The 16,665-nt window shown below is 40.4% G+C and overlaps 1 protein-coding gene across 1 annotated transcript in view; it reads left to right on the top strand.

Annotated features, from left to right (window-relative positions):
- The first annotated feature begins 963 nt into the window (after window positions 1–963).
- The window catches only part of si:dkeyp-72e1.9 (syntaxin-binding protein 4), a 74,395-nt gene continuing 58,693 nt past the window's right edge, over window positions 964–16,665 (top strand). Inside the window, exon 1 of the mRNA XM_058653227.1 lies at window positions 964–1,028. Within this exon, the coding sequence (XP_058509210.1) occupies window positions 964–1,028 (65 nt within the window). The remainder of the gene's footprint in view (window positions 1,029–16,665) is intronic.

The following is a 16,665-nucleotide window of genomic DNA, read 5'->3' as shown; positions in this document are numbered from 1 at the left end:
TGCTAGTAGCTGACTGCTCAATGCATTCTTGTAGGAAGGTTAATGCATTGTTGGGATTTTGTTCAAAGCTTGTGTTGGCTATTTTCTCTTGCAGGGTTTTCTTGTACTGCTCTTGTGTTTTGGGGTCATTGGTGAGCTTTGCAAGGTTGTATTTGATTTGACCTGTTGAAGTAGATTTTGGCATCCTGATGCGCGTGACTACAGGTTTATGGTCTGAGTTTAGGTCTGTTCCTCCGTATGTGCGGCGGAACAGACTCAAATAGTACGCAAAAAGTGATCTATGATTTTTGGATTGGATGGGATTTTACTTTTCTAGTATCCCTGTTATATACAAATGTTGCATGAGTTCAACTCATTGACCGTTTGCTCACAGAAGACCAACTGTGAGTCACATCGTTCAGATCCCTGTCAATGATCACACAGTTTCACAGACAAAAACAATAAAGCTGGTGGTGTTACTGTACTGTACATGACCCTGTGGACCTGAAGCGTCACTGATGTGAGTTCATACAGTGAACACGTTGACAAACAGATGCATGAAGGTCCTTAAACACCAACATGAACCCACTTGTTCAAGGTCACTCTCTCTCTCTCTCTCTCTCTCTCTCTCTCACACACACTCACACACACACAGGGAGAGAGCATGCAGTGTCCGTCTCATTGACCTGAAGAGGAGGAATGAGTGCTGACACATCCACAGAGTCAGCGGAGGAAACAGTGGCTCACACTCTCAGCCTGAGGCTTTTGAGGGACGGAGACACTTTGTTGCAGCAGCAGCAGCAGCAACAGCAGCAGCAGCAGCAGCAGTAACAGCAGCGTCAGCAGCAGTAACAGCAGCAGCAGCAGCAGCAGCAGTAACAGCAGCAGCAGCAGCAGCAGCAGTAACAGCAGTAACAGCAGCAGCAGCAGCAGCAGTAACAGCAGCAGCAGCAGCAGGACAGCCACCTGGAGTATATCTGGAATATGTCTCTGCTGAAACAGCGGGGCAGAGAACTCGAGCGCTTTGACGGACTCTCGCTCATCTACTGGTAAGTGAAAAGTGAACTTAGTTTAGGTTTAACTTAAGGTAGTTCATGTATATATACACGTGTATATATGTACTTTGATCTGTGGGATTTCAGGCCAAGTTATTTATATTATGTAAAGGAACAACTCGTCAGACATCGTCACATTGCCTCATTTTTCCTGATTTGTCAAACACTGGGTCAGGACCTTAGAGGAGTCGTGGGTAGGGCCGCTTCTAAACAAAGAGTTCAGAGTTAAGAGTTTTTGTTGTTGTTGTTTTCTCTGAGGAACAAGTGCAACTTTTCTTGTTTCCAAAAAGATGAATTCCCAACGTCAGCGACGACCACGAATTCATTCAATTCGTGGTGCCTTGCTCAGGGGCACTCCAGCCCTTGACCTGTCCCAAGAGTTGAACCAGCAACCCTACAATTACAAGCCCACTTCCTTTCCTCTTGGACATGGGCTGCCCAGTGGGACATGATGTTCATACCTAGAGCAGTCATATACTGTTTCATCATACTGGCAGTTTAAAATGGATTCTGGCTGAATAAGTAATATTATACAGCAGAGCCACAGCTCAGATAATAACTTATCCTGGTTTGTTTGTTTCAAAAAAGGATCTGATATGAATTTGGTTGGAAAAGGGGGAGGAGTTTGGAAGGACACGCTCCGATTCTGCTTGTGTTGTCCATCCAGAGGGGAGGAGTCAGTCAGCAAAATATAGGTGCTGAGTGAACTGATGAGGCTGGGATGAGGCGAGCTCAGAGGTATCTCACACAACCAGAAGTATCCCTGAAGATTCTCTCATGATTCTCTCCTCCCACAAGTTACCAGAGCTCTGGGACTACTTTCTGATTTATGTGTCAGGAGCCCTAGACTATAATCCTGACAGCAAAGACGTGGACCTGGGACTGTTTCCTCTCAGAATGAACCCCTCCATTAAAAGCAGGTGAGTGTGACTCAGGGACAACAGACCGGGGATTTTGGGAGAAAGTGCAACTTTCTCAGGATTCTCAGGAAAGGTGGATGTGTTGTTGCTTCAGCTGTGTTTTGTCAGCTCGGTCATGTTGGTACAGATTTGTTATATACTTTGTTTAACTGTGCTTGGTTTTGTGTGTACTTATACATGTTAATAATTACAGTCTAGAGAGTAAATGGTCTATATTTATTGATGAGCTGCTTTACATCCATCCAAGTGCAGCACATTTTTCTATCACTCATCTTTCATACGCATTCACACGCTGCAGCACGGCCACCGCGAGCACCGAGGGGTTCAGTGTCTTACCCAGAGACACATCAGCATGTAGACTAGCAGAGCCGGGAATCAGACCCACAAGCTTCAAGTTGAAAGACAACTCAGACTACCACTGAACGACTTTACTACCACGACAAACTTACACGACATACAACTGCTTTGCACTCCAGTTTTTTTGTCATTTACTTCCATTCATACAGCTCGCCTCTCATATGTCTTCTTTTTCAATCTAATGTTTTTATTGATCAAACTTTGTGAAGCGTAATGTAGGGAGACAGTATACATTCAAATGTCTGGTCTAGTCTGGTCAAAAGGGGGCTGGGCTAGAGAAAAAACGCCAACTCGCAATATGAGCTTAAGATTCTAACACTTCATTCCATCATGATATCCCAAGAAAGATATATGTATATATGTACACATATTACATTACATGTCATTTAGCAGACGCTTTTATCCAAAGCGACTTACAATGGAATTGAGTACAATCAGTCAGGGGTGGAATCGAACTTGCGACCATGATGTCTTTTCCACACAGGGTACCAGTCTTAACCACTGAGCCACTCCACCCCATTTTATACATTTTATATATATATATATATATATATATATACATACGTATATGTATATATATATATATATATATATATATATATATATATATACTGTATATATATATACATACGTATATGTATATACAGTTGAAACCAGAAGTTTACGTACACTATATAAAAAGACACATATGCTTTTTTTCAGACATGAAATAATCAATCAACAATCACTTTGCCTGTTTTAGGTCTGTTAGGATTACCAAAATGATTTCTATTTGCTAAATGTCAGAATAATGAGAGAAGGATTTTTTTAGACAATTTTTTATTACTTTTTTCAAAAACAGAAGTTTACATACACTAAGATTATTATGCAATATTATTATTATTATTATTATTATTATTAATAATAATAATAATAATAATAATAATAAACAATTTAGGAAAGCCCAAATGAAGATGTCATGTCTTTGGAAGCTTCTGATAGGTTTATTGACAACATTTGAATTAATTAGAGACACACCTGTGGATGTATTTTAAGGCATTTTAAGGCATATATATATATATATATGGACAACTTTAAAACACTTAACAGGTGCATATATAAACATATATATATATATAATATCATTTAATGTTGATAGTACTACAGAAATTTGAGATGTTGCATGAGGAGGCCACAGCATCCTCTGTTTCTCTCTTGGGATGAATTTAAACAGCAGGACTCTAAATGGACTCTCTGTGGCCCTGTGATGGACGGATGACCTGTCTAGGTTGTGACCTCCGCCTTTCACCCTATGTCAGCTGAGATTGGCACCAGCAACCCTCATGTGGAGGATAAAGTGGTAGAAGATGAGTGAGTGAGTGAGTGAGTGATGTGAGGGCAATAAGGGGTTGAAAAAGGTTCTTTGGGAACAGGGATTAATGTTGGGAATGTTGCAGGTGTAATGTATTCTGAGACAAACAGCCACTAAAGAGTTGCTGGACGTCCTCCATTGTTGTCTGTTGTGTCACGTTCAATGTCGTTGTTTGGTGTCGGCACACCGGCACTGCTACGCCCAAAACTATATGTTAGTTTTATTACATATTCAAAATGATTGTCAACTGACAAATTACATTTTAAAAGAGTAGGAAATCAGCATCAGTGTCTCTGTGTGTGTGTGTGTGTGTGTGTGTGTGTGTGTGTGTGTGTGTGTGTGTGTGTGTGCCTCAGGAGCAGCACACAGGTGGAGCTGAACAGCCCCACCCATGAGCCTCCTTCAGTCAGTTCACTCTTCTCTTGTTAGATAAGAAGAATGAGTCGCTCTGTGATGTGAATGATGTTAGACATGATGAGAACCTCTCTTCAGAGAGAGAAGTAAAAACCCTGCATGTGCCACACATGGAAAATAGGTGAGAAGCTGAAACTCAAAAAGAGCAGTGTTAACATTCTATGGGCATGTATGCTTTTCCCAGCACCATGTAGAAAATACAGAAGGCCTCAAGTCCCAGAACACAAGATATTATAGATATACAATCTTATATTATCATTATTAATTAATGACTGTAGGGGATTCATAGAAAACAACACATCTGACTTTGGGAATTCCTTAGTTGATAAAAACATGACTGGGCTATTTTTCTCACATACACTGTATTTCTAGCCTTGAGTTATTAAATGTCTTGAATAACTCCCAGGGTTTTTGCAGCTGACTGAACATTTGGAGGAAGAGGGTCAGAAGAGGGTCAGAAGAGAGTCAGAAGAGGGTCAGAAGAGGGTCAGAAGAGAGTCAGAAGAGGGTCAGAAGAGAGTCAGAAGAGAGTCAGAAGAGAGTCAGAAGAGGGTCAGAAGAGAGTCAGAAGAGAGTCAGAAGAGAGTCAGAAGAGGGTCAGAAGAGGGTCAGAAGAGAGTCAGAAGAAGAGGGTCAGAAGAGAGTCAGAAGAGGGTCAGAAGAGAGTCCCTAACCCACTTTCTGTGGGCGTCCCTGATGTGTCCGTACTGTTACACACTACATCATGGGTGTCAAACTCTGGCCCGCGGGCCAAATTTGGCCCGCCGTGTAATTTCATTTGGCCCTTGAGGCAATATCAAATTAACATTAGAGCTGGCCCGCCGGTATTATACAGCAACACCACATTCACCGCTAATACTACAAATCCCATAATGCTCTGATTGATTGATTTTGCACTATTAAGTTATATAAGCGTTGCTTGTTCCATATTCAGTGTTAAAACAAATCAGTGTAGCAAACTGAGCAATAATTAACGTTTTATTCATGCACTTTCTCTTGCTACTTCAAGGCTTGAATGTTTGATTCATTCATTATTGTTATTTTATTTTCAAATGTATTATTAGCCTGTGGAAAAAGTTTATTTTGATATTTACCTCAGAAGGCTGCAAATAGAAAAGAGGCATTCAATTTTTATCCATCCATTATCTACCGCTTATCCTGTATTTAGGGTGCATTCAATTTTTATTTAAATTTTATTTGATATGCCATTGATATTTTTTAATTAATATTATTATTTGAAACTCGATTTTGCATGTCAATATAAAGTTATATAAGCCTTGCTTGTTCAATATTCAATGCAAAACTTGTTTGGGTCCCTATTAAAAGGTTAATTTGTTCAACCTTGGCCCGCGGCTTTGTTCAGTTTTAAATTTTGGCCCACTCTGTATTTGAGTTTGACACCCCTGCACTACATGATATCAATTAGAGATTCCACAATATAATAAGGATACAGATTTCACAACCTGGAGCATCTACTGATACAATATCAGTCCAATACACTCATTTTAGACGATGAAGCTGCCAACAACACATCTGTGCTGTGATCCACATCAAGCCATTTCAAAGACATAATTCTCCATCTGTGGAACACATATTCTCTTCCTATAAAGAAGAAATGAATAGCCCAAAATATGATTCTGTTTATTATTGTTCACAAGGTACAATCACAGTCATTAAGTGTCATACATATGTTACAGGTACTCACTCCTATCCATCTACCACCTCCACCTCCAGATAATGATATTCATTCATTCATTTTTAGTTCCCACTTTTCTTTCATGTCTAAACTATTATCTCTTGGGTCTTCTTGGCGGATTTTATAAATGTGTGATATAATCTTCCTTTTAATCAGCCGTCTATCGTCAATATAAAGAAACATTCTATATTTTGATGGCCCTGCCTTTAATATGTTCACATCTTTACGCCTCTCTAAGTAATGTCTTCATTGTAGATATCTGGAGAAATCATGTACTTTGATTTCAGAACTCCTCATCTATCATTGTAAGTCCGTTTTCAGCTCATCTCTTAAAGCCAGCGTCCATTTGGGAAGGTAGAGAGTCGTCAGTCAGTGCAATCTTCATCACTCTTGATATGGAAGCTTTGTTCTTATTGTGGACCACACTTTATCCAATTATTACTGATTATTGACTCAGGAGTAACATTCAGGCAGGTCTGTGCTATCTAAGCTGAGCTGCCCAGGTTTAAACCTCCCCATTTTTTAAGTCTAATTCTTGGTCTTTTGTTTTGCCAGTGTATTCAGTGTATTCATTCTATAGTCTCTATTCTATTAATCCAGTGTTTGGTCGACATGTTACCCTATCTGAACTTTATTTTCAACTTCATTTTACCATCATCATATGTGGAGGACCCAGGTGTAGCTGAGTTCTGTGCCCCTGTCACCTCTGACCCATCATGCTGTCCAAAAGTTCATACGCTAGGCCTGTGTCCCCACGTCCAGCTCCTTTTTTGCTGTCTCTATATTCTTTCTTGAGTTTTTTGAGTTTATTAATTACTTGACGTACGGGTGAACCCAGCCTTGGCCATCTCCTCCGTCAGTTCAGCATAAAGCTTACTTTTTCTTGTATTGGTCTCTAGTTTAATTTGAAACTCCACTGATGCTCAAACCAAACATTTGGTTTCCTCTGCGGACCACTGCACCATGTTCGCTGTCAGTCACACTGTCAGTTTTTTCTTTTCTAATGCTAAGACACGCCCACTGGTGATGTCACGGTTCACAGGGAAGAACCAGGTATTTCTTGGTTCCCTCAAGAACCAACATTTTTCCGTTTCCGAATCTGTTATTTTTTGGGTCTGAATGCGCCGGCCGGTTCAAATTGGGTTTGGGAACCAGCACGGAGCCCTCCCGATGTGAAAGCCCTATGAGAGGTGCAACACTGCCCTCCACAGGAAAACAATTTTCTGCCCTATTAAAAGTTCTTCAACACAGTTTTAAAATCTTTATCGCAGTTCAAACTTCTTCTTCTTCTTCTTCTTCCAGTAAGTTCTGGCAGGCTGAACACCACACAGTTGTATCACAGCATGTCTCGACTCTACACGGCTGCAGGAAACTGCTGTCAAGTCACAACACACAAACGAGTGATGAGCAAAGCAGTTTTGTTCGGTGTACTGAATCATCAGAATCAGTTCATTAAAATGACTCGTTCATTAGGTACTATCCCTAATGAAAAGGCTAAAAAAAACAGCCGAGTAGAGCTGAGCCATGCTGTGTCCTCCAATGTAAATTAAAAAAAAAACTCATCACAGCCCAAAGCTCTAATGGAACATAATGTGAACCTTAAATATTGTCATATTGTATAGTAATGTAATGTAATGTCATGATCTATCAGTACTGCTGGTTTTACATGTGTCTTAGACATGGTTTGTTGTGGCAGATGTGACTGGATGCACTTTGACAGGTTATTTATTCACCTCCCTTGAACTCAGGCCTCTGGTCGAAACTCACATCACTTCAGTTTTGCTGTGACAGAGGAAAACAGCATGCTTAGGTCACTTAGACTTAGCATCGCTCACCTTTTATGGCTCTTAATTATCCTAAATGAACATGATATGACCGTTAAATCACAAAATATCAATGTTCTCTAATCTTGTTTTGTCCACAAACCAAAAAGATTCAGTTTTAATGATTTCTTTGTGGAGAAAATAAACCTTCTGTCAGACCTTCTGTCCTAAGACCCTCTGTCCTTAGACCTTTTGTCCTGAGACCTTTTGTCCTGAGACCTTCTGTCCTTAGACCTTCTGTCCTTAGACCCTCTGGCCTGAGACCCTCTGTCCTTAGACCCTCTGTCCTTAGACCCTTTGTCCTGAGACCTTCTGTCCTTAGACCTTTTGTCCTTAGACCTTCTGTCCTGAGACTCTCTGTCCTTGGACCTTCTGTCCTTAGTCGCTCACATCGAGAGAATGAAAAAACCCTTGTACAGGGAAAAAAGAGCCACATAGGAGGGATCTCTGTCACAGGATGGACAGATGTGCTGTAAGTGTTCAGCAGATTACAAACATATACAATGCAGAAATGTAAAATGTAGAAAACAACAGAAATTGTAACAGAAGCTAATAGAACAGGGATGATAAGTAATAATATTTTTATAATATTGTGATAATGATTACGTAATTCATTCTGGCTTCCAGACTTGGGTATAATCCTCTACCTGCTGTGCACACCTGGAACCACACAGTCTAAACCCTCTTATCCTCTGTCAGAGTGGATTAGGATCACTCATGAACTTTTATCTTAAGGTCTCTCCAGATTGTCAGTGGGTTTTGGCAGGAGCATAGAGTGACATCCGGAATCCTGTCCTAAAGCTGCTTGTTTGGGTGTGTTGGGTCATGATGCCAAAAGGTAAAAACTATTTGTGTTTGGCTTAGGAGTATTTGAATCTTTAACGATGTCTCTAGTTGGACGTCATTCAGATTTTTGGCTTTAGTCTTTTGCACTTCAATAGTGATGCAAATCAACAGCACGAAGTAAAAGTAAATCAAATATAAGGCCAGGTGGAAAACAGGTGGAGTTAGCATCTAGTGCTTAGTTCAGGAGCCTAAACATTTGGACTTGACTTTCAAATGTTTGTTGGAGGTCCCATTGGTTCGGGTGTCGTCTTATTTGAACATCTGTAATCTCTCAGCATCTTATTCTGAGAGTTGCAAATAAAACTTACAAACAGTTGACCATGATCCAAAAAAGGTAACCTTAAGGTAACCTGTGAACACAACAGACAACAATGGAGGAATTTCCAGCAGCTCTTTTTTTGCTGCTTAGTCTGCGGCTGTTTGTCTCAACAAGACGTCAAGATTTGTATGGGAATAGACTTTGGGCGTTTGCCTCGACTTCCATAGGGTGACGTTTTCTGTTGGCCAGTCAGCTGACTGTAATCAATCAAAGAAATTTATCTCAAATCCGCTAACTTTTGAAGAGATATGTGAATCAATGAGAACATACATAGTAAAATACTTAGGTGATCACCGACCCATCACAAAAAATGTGATTGTGAAAAAACAGGACAAACTCACTCAGATGAAAACATAACCCTCTTGACGGAGGTACTAACATCAAGCTTGTTTGAATGACTGATCCAAATAGTTGTGGCACTAATTTATTCATCTTGTAGGAACGCTTTTGGAAAGGCAGTGGATTCTTAATCGTCGTTTCTTTTTTTCACAATGACAGATATCAACCATGGGAACCTTTGCCCTGAGACAAAGGCCACATATCTGTCTCAGGGTCCAATGTCCCTTGGATGTCATGTATTTTGGCGGTGTTTCATGACATTGAGGTATATCTAAATATAATTGAGTTAAGTTACAACCTTGTATATCTCATGGTACTTTTTCATTACAGTATTTAATGGAAATAGCCAGATCTACCTAGTAACAGAGGAAACAAGATTAAAATGAATCGGTGAGCACACCTGAACTTCATGAGACTAAATGGTGGGACCAAGATGTTATACCAGAAAAATACTCTCTTATTTTGACGTCTGTTCTTAAAACCCAGACAGCTTCACTTTGTGATTGTCTCTTACATTTAACAGACACTATGAGAATCAGCTCCATGTTTCCTCATCAGGTAAAATCAATGATCACTAATGGGATTCCAATTCACCCCTCGTCGACACTCTGGTCACTATTCCCTGTGGTGATGCTCCATTGATTTGCTGGAAATGACTTCATTGGCTTTGATTTTCTCTCCACAGAAGATGTGGAGTCTGAGGCAGAATGCTGACTGCTTTCCCCTCAGGGAATTTAGCTTGTTGCTGATTTTTGTTCTTCCCTCCCTCTCAAAAGATTGATTGTTCTGTTCCCAGCTGCCTGTTCAGGTGTAATAGCGGTGTCAGACACATTTCTGTTATTTCATTACAAACAGGAAGATACAAGCTGGAATGTGCTTGTTGCATTAAGCTGACACTGACTCAATTGTTTTCATGCATTTGAAAGCTAATTAAGTGACTGAGGACTTCGTAGCTCATGCATTTCACCTTCCATTCCATCCCTGTGAAGTGAGAGTGTAGAGTGTTCTTTCTTTTTGTATTCAGAAGAAGCCCAGGATATCCATCCATCCATCCATTCTCTACCACTGTATCCTCCACATGAGGGTCATGAGGGACTGACTGGAGACGCGAGGGGCTAGAGTGAACTCATATGCCCGTTGCTGCCAAGTGTGCATGAGGACTCCAGCTTCTTAGGTGATCAGGTTGAGTCCAGGAGCAGGAGTTGACCTGATCCCCAACTGGACATGGGGAACAGGAGTCTGCCTGACCACCACTGGGGGAACAGGGCTGGGCGGTGGTAGCCAGCGAGCTGAAGTCCAACAGCCTGGAGTCTTACCAAATGGGAGATTGTCTGGAGGCTAACAGGCTGATGGTTGACTCAACCTGGAGTTTAAACCAAGTATTTAACCCACTGAGGTTTGAGCTTCTAAGCCAGGGCTTACCATTAACCTCCTTGTATGCTTCTTGTCGGGCATTCTCTTTCACCTCTGGAACTGAGTGTTTCTTAAAGTGTCCTTAAATGCAAATTAGGATTGTGCTGAACTGTAACGTTGTACTTTAGGACCAAAGTGTAGGATGACAACTCGCAAGAGAGTGAAGTAAAAATCCAAATTGAATGAGAAAAGAAAAAGATCTCGTCAACAACAGGGCTTCAAGTTTTCAGGCACAGAATTTTATTCAATGCTTTCATTTTGCACAGAAAACAAAATACAGAGAAGACAACGTTGTAAACATTAGATATAATAAAAGAAACGGAGAGAGAATAAAGCGAGCCAGGGGAACGAAAGAGAAACAATGTCTGTTTGTTTATGTTTACAGTTTGTGCCGTTTCTGTGTGAACATTTACAGACTTTACAGACTTTACAGTCTTTACAGACTTTACAGACTTTACAGTCTTTACAGACTTTACAGACTTTACAGACTTTACAGTCTTTACAGACTTTACAGTCTCTACAGACTTTACAGACTTTACAGACTTTACAGTCTTTACAGACTTTACAGACTTTACAGTCTTTACAGACTTTACAGACTTTACAGTCTTTACAGACTTTACAGACTTTACAGACTTTACAGTCTTTACAGACTTTACAGACTTTACAGTCTCTACAGACTTTACAGACTTTACAGACTTTACAGTCTTTACAGACTTTACAGACTTTACAGTCTCTACAGACTTTACAGACTTTACAGACTTTACAGTCTTTACAGACTTTAAAGACTTTACAGTCTCTACAGACTTTACAGACTTTACAGACTTTACAGACTTTACAGTCTTTACAGACTTTACAGACTTTACAGTCTCTACAGACTTTACAGACTTTACAGACTTTACAGACTTTACAGTCTCTACAGACTTTACAGACTTTACAGACTTTACAGTCTCTACAGACTTTACAGACTTTACAGACTTTACAGTCTTTACAGTCTTTACAGACTTTACAGACTTTACAGTCTTTACAGACTTTACAGACTTTACAGTCTCTACAGACTTTACAGACTTTACAGACTTTACAGTCTTTACAGACTTTACAGACTTTACAGTCTTTACAGACTTTACAGACTTTACAGTATTTACAGACTTTACAGTCTTTACAGACTTTACAGACTTTACAGTCTTTACAGTCTCTACAGACTTTACAGACTTTACAGACTTTACAGTCTTTACAGTCTTTACAGACTTTACAGACTTTAGTGACTAGTGACAAACAGACTTTCTGAGGAAATAAACAATTCTGCCACACGAGTGAGATAAGACACACACACACACACACACTGTGTTTCTATGGACAGAGAGTACGCTGTCATTCATTCTCTTGTGTTTGGAGATTGTTTGACAGTTTTTTCTTTAAATACTGTCAATGAAAAGTAACTAAAGTCAGTGTGAAAAGACTCTGTTACAGCGCCACCTACAGTACTGTCATATGTACTACAGCGTTTTAAGTGGTTTCAGGAGGTTCCATGTGGAGATATTTCCTGAAACAATGCCATCTTTACGGGGAACTTTTCAAAAACGGCAAAGAAAAAGATTGTTTGTGTTTTATGTGTGGGTGTGGCCTAAAACAACTGCTAAAAGACAATGTAAGCATTTTCATACGTTTTAATCGCTAATGTTACCTTAAAAAGTCCAAGTTTTCCCTTAGCAACAACTGAATATATGACAGCTCTGTCATATAGTTTTTATAGTCAATTGAATATTCGTTAAAGTAAACTACACACTTGGTATTGTTTTAAGAGGTGTGAAGGTTAGGGTGAAGTGACTTTGCCCCAGGGTTATAACTCATATACTGTATGTGAGCAAATGGAAATAGATCCTCTACTCATGCGTCCATGGTAGCTCCAAGAATATTCTGCTGGGGTCTCTGCACTCTCTCGCTCCCTCTCCCACGAGCGCACACACACACACACACACACACAGGAGAAAGTATGCATGCATGTGTCTTTGTGTGGACTGCAGGCCTGTTTGATTTCTCCGTGTGGATTGGATAATCCCGTAATCTCATAATGACATGCTGTGCAGATTTACTGATTAAACTTGTGAGGCAAATGGTTGTTGCCATGGCTGCTGGATAGAAGAGGAGAGTCAATCTTGTCAGGAGTCAGAAGTGTAGAGCTACTTCCTGTTAATGCTAATGACATGGAAGGTGGGGAGCAGTGCAGGGGGCGTGGTCTGGTAATGAAGGTTCTCAGTGAGACGACGAACCTGTCCGTCACTCACAACGCACTTCCTGTGGTGCAGACAGAAAGATGTAAAGACGATATCGCAACAGCAAGCCTCACACTGGTTGGACAAGAGTGAAGCAAGCTAGTCACTGATCCACCGTGTGGCCCCTAAAATCATTATTATCTATATTATATGTTGGAGCCTAAGTTTGTTCTTCATGGGTAAGGCCTCTTTATCTCCAGGTCCTGGAGATGACATTCCAGGGGCAGTATCTCAGAATCTCACTTTTATGGTACCTCACTGGTAAACCCTATAAAACCAGAAGACATACATTTTTCTTACTCTTCTTTTTACTCTTGTTCCCGTTGCTCTTGCCCTCTTCTTTGTCCTCTCTTTGGGGGCCCAAGGGCGAGGCCCTCTCTGAAGAAGCTGTGTCAGTTTCACACTCGCTGTCCAAGTGTTGTGTCTAACCACACACCCTTCCGGAACCGAGATGTAGACTCTGCAGCCGCCAGCTTCCATCCTTCCACCGAGGTCCACGCACGCCTCCCTCCAAACCTGATGCCTGAACTGCCTTCCTCCAGAAGAAGGAGTGGCTTAGCTCAGCCAACCACGTCACTCCCCTCTCTTATCGTTACCTCTTGTTACACACACACACACACACACACACACTGGTGTTTATGTTGTATATAGCTTGTGTGGTTTAGATTTAGAAAGTGAAATTTGTTGATTTAAACATTGTTAAACATTAATGTTAAACATTAATGTTTAATTGATTTTTGTTATTTGGTTTAATAAATGACTACTTTTAATGACCTGAAGGAACGCTCTGTGTCTTTTGCACATGAATACTGTGACAGATGAGGGTTGAGAGAGTCAGTGCTCGGAGTTATACCTTCAATACTGTTCAATTGGCATATCTTTGATATCATAGTCAATTACAGTGATTATTTAGACTGATTTTAAAAGGCATAGATTTTCCCTGTTTAATCTTAAATTGATTCATTTTTTATAATTTTTCCTAAATATTTCATAAAACAATATTCAAATTATTCAAATTATTTTGTATTATTTTATTTTTTGTATTTTTAATTTTATCAATCAAATTATTGCCACTGTTGTTGATCCCCAACAAATATATATTATTATATATATAATATTATTATCTGCTCTAATTTAAGCCACAATCTGGAACGGTAAAGCCCTGGGTCAGGCTTGCATTTCCACTGTTCTCAGGCATTTTCTGTCTTAGACATTGAACGCAACACAGCAGACATCAGTGGAGAACATCCAACAGCTCTGTTTTTTATCCTGCTCAGTTGTATTGAAGAGACACCGGTTGCGTGTTTTTCTGTCACCCAATCAGCTGACTTCATTACCAGACTGTACAAAACTGAACCAAACTGTACCAAACTGTACCAAACTGAACCAAACTGAACCAAACTGTACAAAACTGAACCAAACTGTACCAAACTGAACCAAACTGTACCAAACTGCCAAACCACACCAAACTGAAGCAAACTGAACCAAACTGTACCAAACTGAACCAAACTACCAAACCGTACCAAACTGAACCAAACTGTACCAAACTGAACAAAAATGAACCAAAATGTACCAAACTATACCAAACTGAACCAAACTGTACCAAACTGAACCAAATTTCCAAACCGTACCAAACTGTACCAAACCATACCAAACTGAAGCAAACTGAACCAAACTGTACCAAACTGAACCAAACCATACCAAACTGAAGCAAACTGAACCAAACTGTACCAAACTGAACCAAACTGTACCAAACTGAACCAAACTACCAAACCGTACCAAACTGAACCAAACTGTACCAAACTGAACCAAACTGTACCAAACTGAACAAAACTGAACCAAAATGTACCAAACTGAACCAAACTGTACCAAACTGAACAAAACTGAACCAAAATGTACCAAACTGAACCAAACTGTACCAAACTGAACAAAACTGAACCAAAATGTAACAAACTATACCAAACTGAACCAAACTGAACCAAACTACCAAACCGTACCAAACTGTACCAAACTGAACCAAACTGTACCAAACTGAACAAAACTGAACTAAAATGTACCAAACTGAACCAAACTGTACCAAACTGAACAAAACTGAACCAAAATGTACCAAACTGAACCAAATTACCAAACTGTACCATTCTGAACCAAACTGTACCAAACTGAACCAAACTGTACCAAACTGAACGTTCTACACAGCTAAAGGGAAACAGCAAACTAATGGCTGTTAACGGAGAAAAATCCTATCATCCTATCATCCTAATAGAGGTTGTGTTTTAATGTTTGTGTAGGGTTACAGAACTGTAGCATAATCTGTGCTTCATGTGTAAGTAGCCCTCTTATAGAGGCCTATATTTAGCACATGGTCGTGCCATATGGATTTGAGGGTATTATCCTATGATAAGCTTATCATCTCTTCATCAATTTGCACTCTTCATATGTGCTTGGCAGTCGCAGTGGTGCATCATGACAGGAAACATGCAGCGCCATTATTAACCATGAGAGTCAGACATCCAAGCTGTTCCATGTTCCACAGGTTGAAAGTTCCTCTTCGGTGCGCCAGGTATGTTTTCAACTGCTTTGTGCTCATGGATGTTTCTGGTGCTTGTGTGTCAGGGACCATGAGACTACACTGAGTATAAATCCACATTATTTGGCATGTGTGCAGAGATAGGACAGGTCAGTTGTTAATATAACCAGTACTTAGTCAGTTTTCAGTTATTTTGAAGTGTTTCGTTACTTGAACTATTGTTTGTGTGTCTGTCTGTTTGTGTTTCCACACTTGCCAATATGACCAACAGAGGCCGACAGAGGCTTGCTGCCTTGTTTCTAGTGTATTTCAGAATGACTTCAATGGTGTGCAGGCTTTTGTGGTGATTTTGAAATAAAGGTGTGTGTTTGTTTCTGAGTGGAGAAGCTTCTGAAGCAACATTTGTTCCGGAGTTTTCTGTTACCAAGGCTTTTGGGATCAGTGAAGTAGTCTGATGAGTTCAGTTTGATGTATTAAAGGAAGCTCATTACTGAACTGCATGTCAAGGCCGATACATGTAGTCAAACTTGTAGAGTAGTCATTGACATAAAGCTAAAGGCTAAAGACGGCTTGTGCTCTCTCTCTCTGCCATAACTATCAAGATCTGCCCTTTAAACAATTTCCCCCCCGGGGATTAATAAAGTATTCTGATTCTGATTCTATGGTGAGCTACTCACTCTTGACCAAAAGTCTTATCATCACTTCTCTGAGAGTTTGGGAACAAAAGGCGTCCTGTGACTCCTGTGACCCTCATTTAACAGCTTCAGAGTCATTGTGATGGTTAAATGAGTCTGGGGGTTGTCTCCACTGCCCCCTACTGTCTGTTAGCAGAAAATCAGCCTTGCAAGATCAGGCAAAGCTGCCCCAGATTCTCCTGAATCGGGAGATATCGCCAAGTCTCGGCTCTCACAAGAAACACATGTCACCTGCTTCCATGCTTCATGTCACCACCAAGAATAGAAAATGGACATGGATCCACAGCTTTGTTCGCCGGCTCCATTGGAAACAAATTCACATGGAAGGGAGGAGGGAGCATCAGTGGTGAGTTTTTACAACAGTTTGGATAAAGCGATAGACAATGGATGGATGTTTGCGGTGATGTCATGTGGTCCTGTAGGGGGAGCTCTGTAGAGAAGAGTACATTATGAATGGTCACAGTGAGTGATCAGGGCCATCCCTACAAACAAAACTCCTTCATCAGTTTTAATTAAACTGATGGCAACAGAGGATTCTGAATATTTGTTTCAGGGCACGCATGTATTCATGTATTCATGTATTCAAGTGTTCATGTGTTCACATGGCGAGCGGCAGGCTGTTGCAGCAGTGTTTTATTACCCAGCTCTGAGCCGAGTACTG

The sequence above is a fragment of the Solea solea genome, chromosome 16, assembly GCF_958295425.1.
Source record: "Solea solea chromosome 16, fSolSol10.1, whole genome shotgun sequence".
In the NCBI taxonomy this organism is placed as follows: Eukaryota; Metazoa; Chordata; class Actinopteri; order Pleuronectiformes; family Soleidae; genus Solea; species Solea solea.
This window is presented reverse-complemented; position numbering and strand designations above follow the sequence as displayed.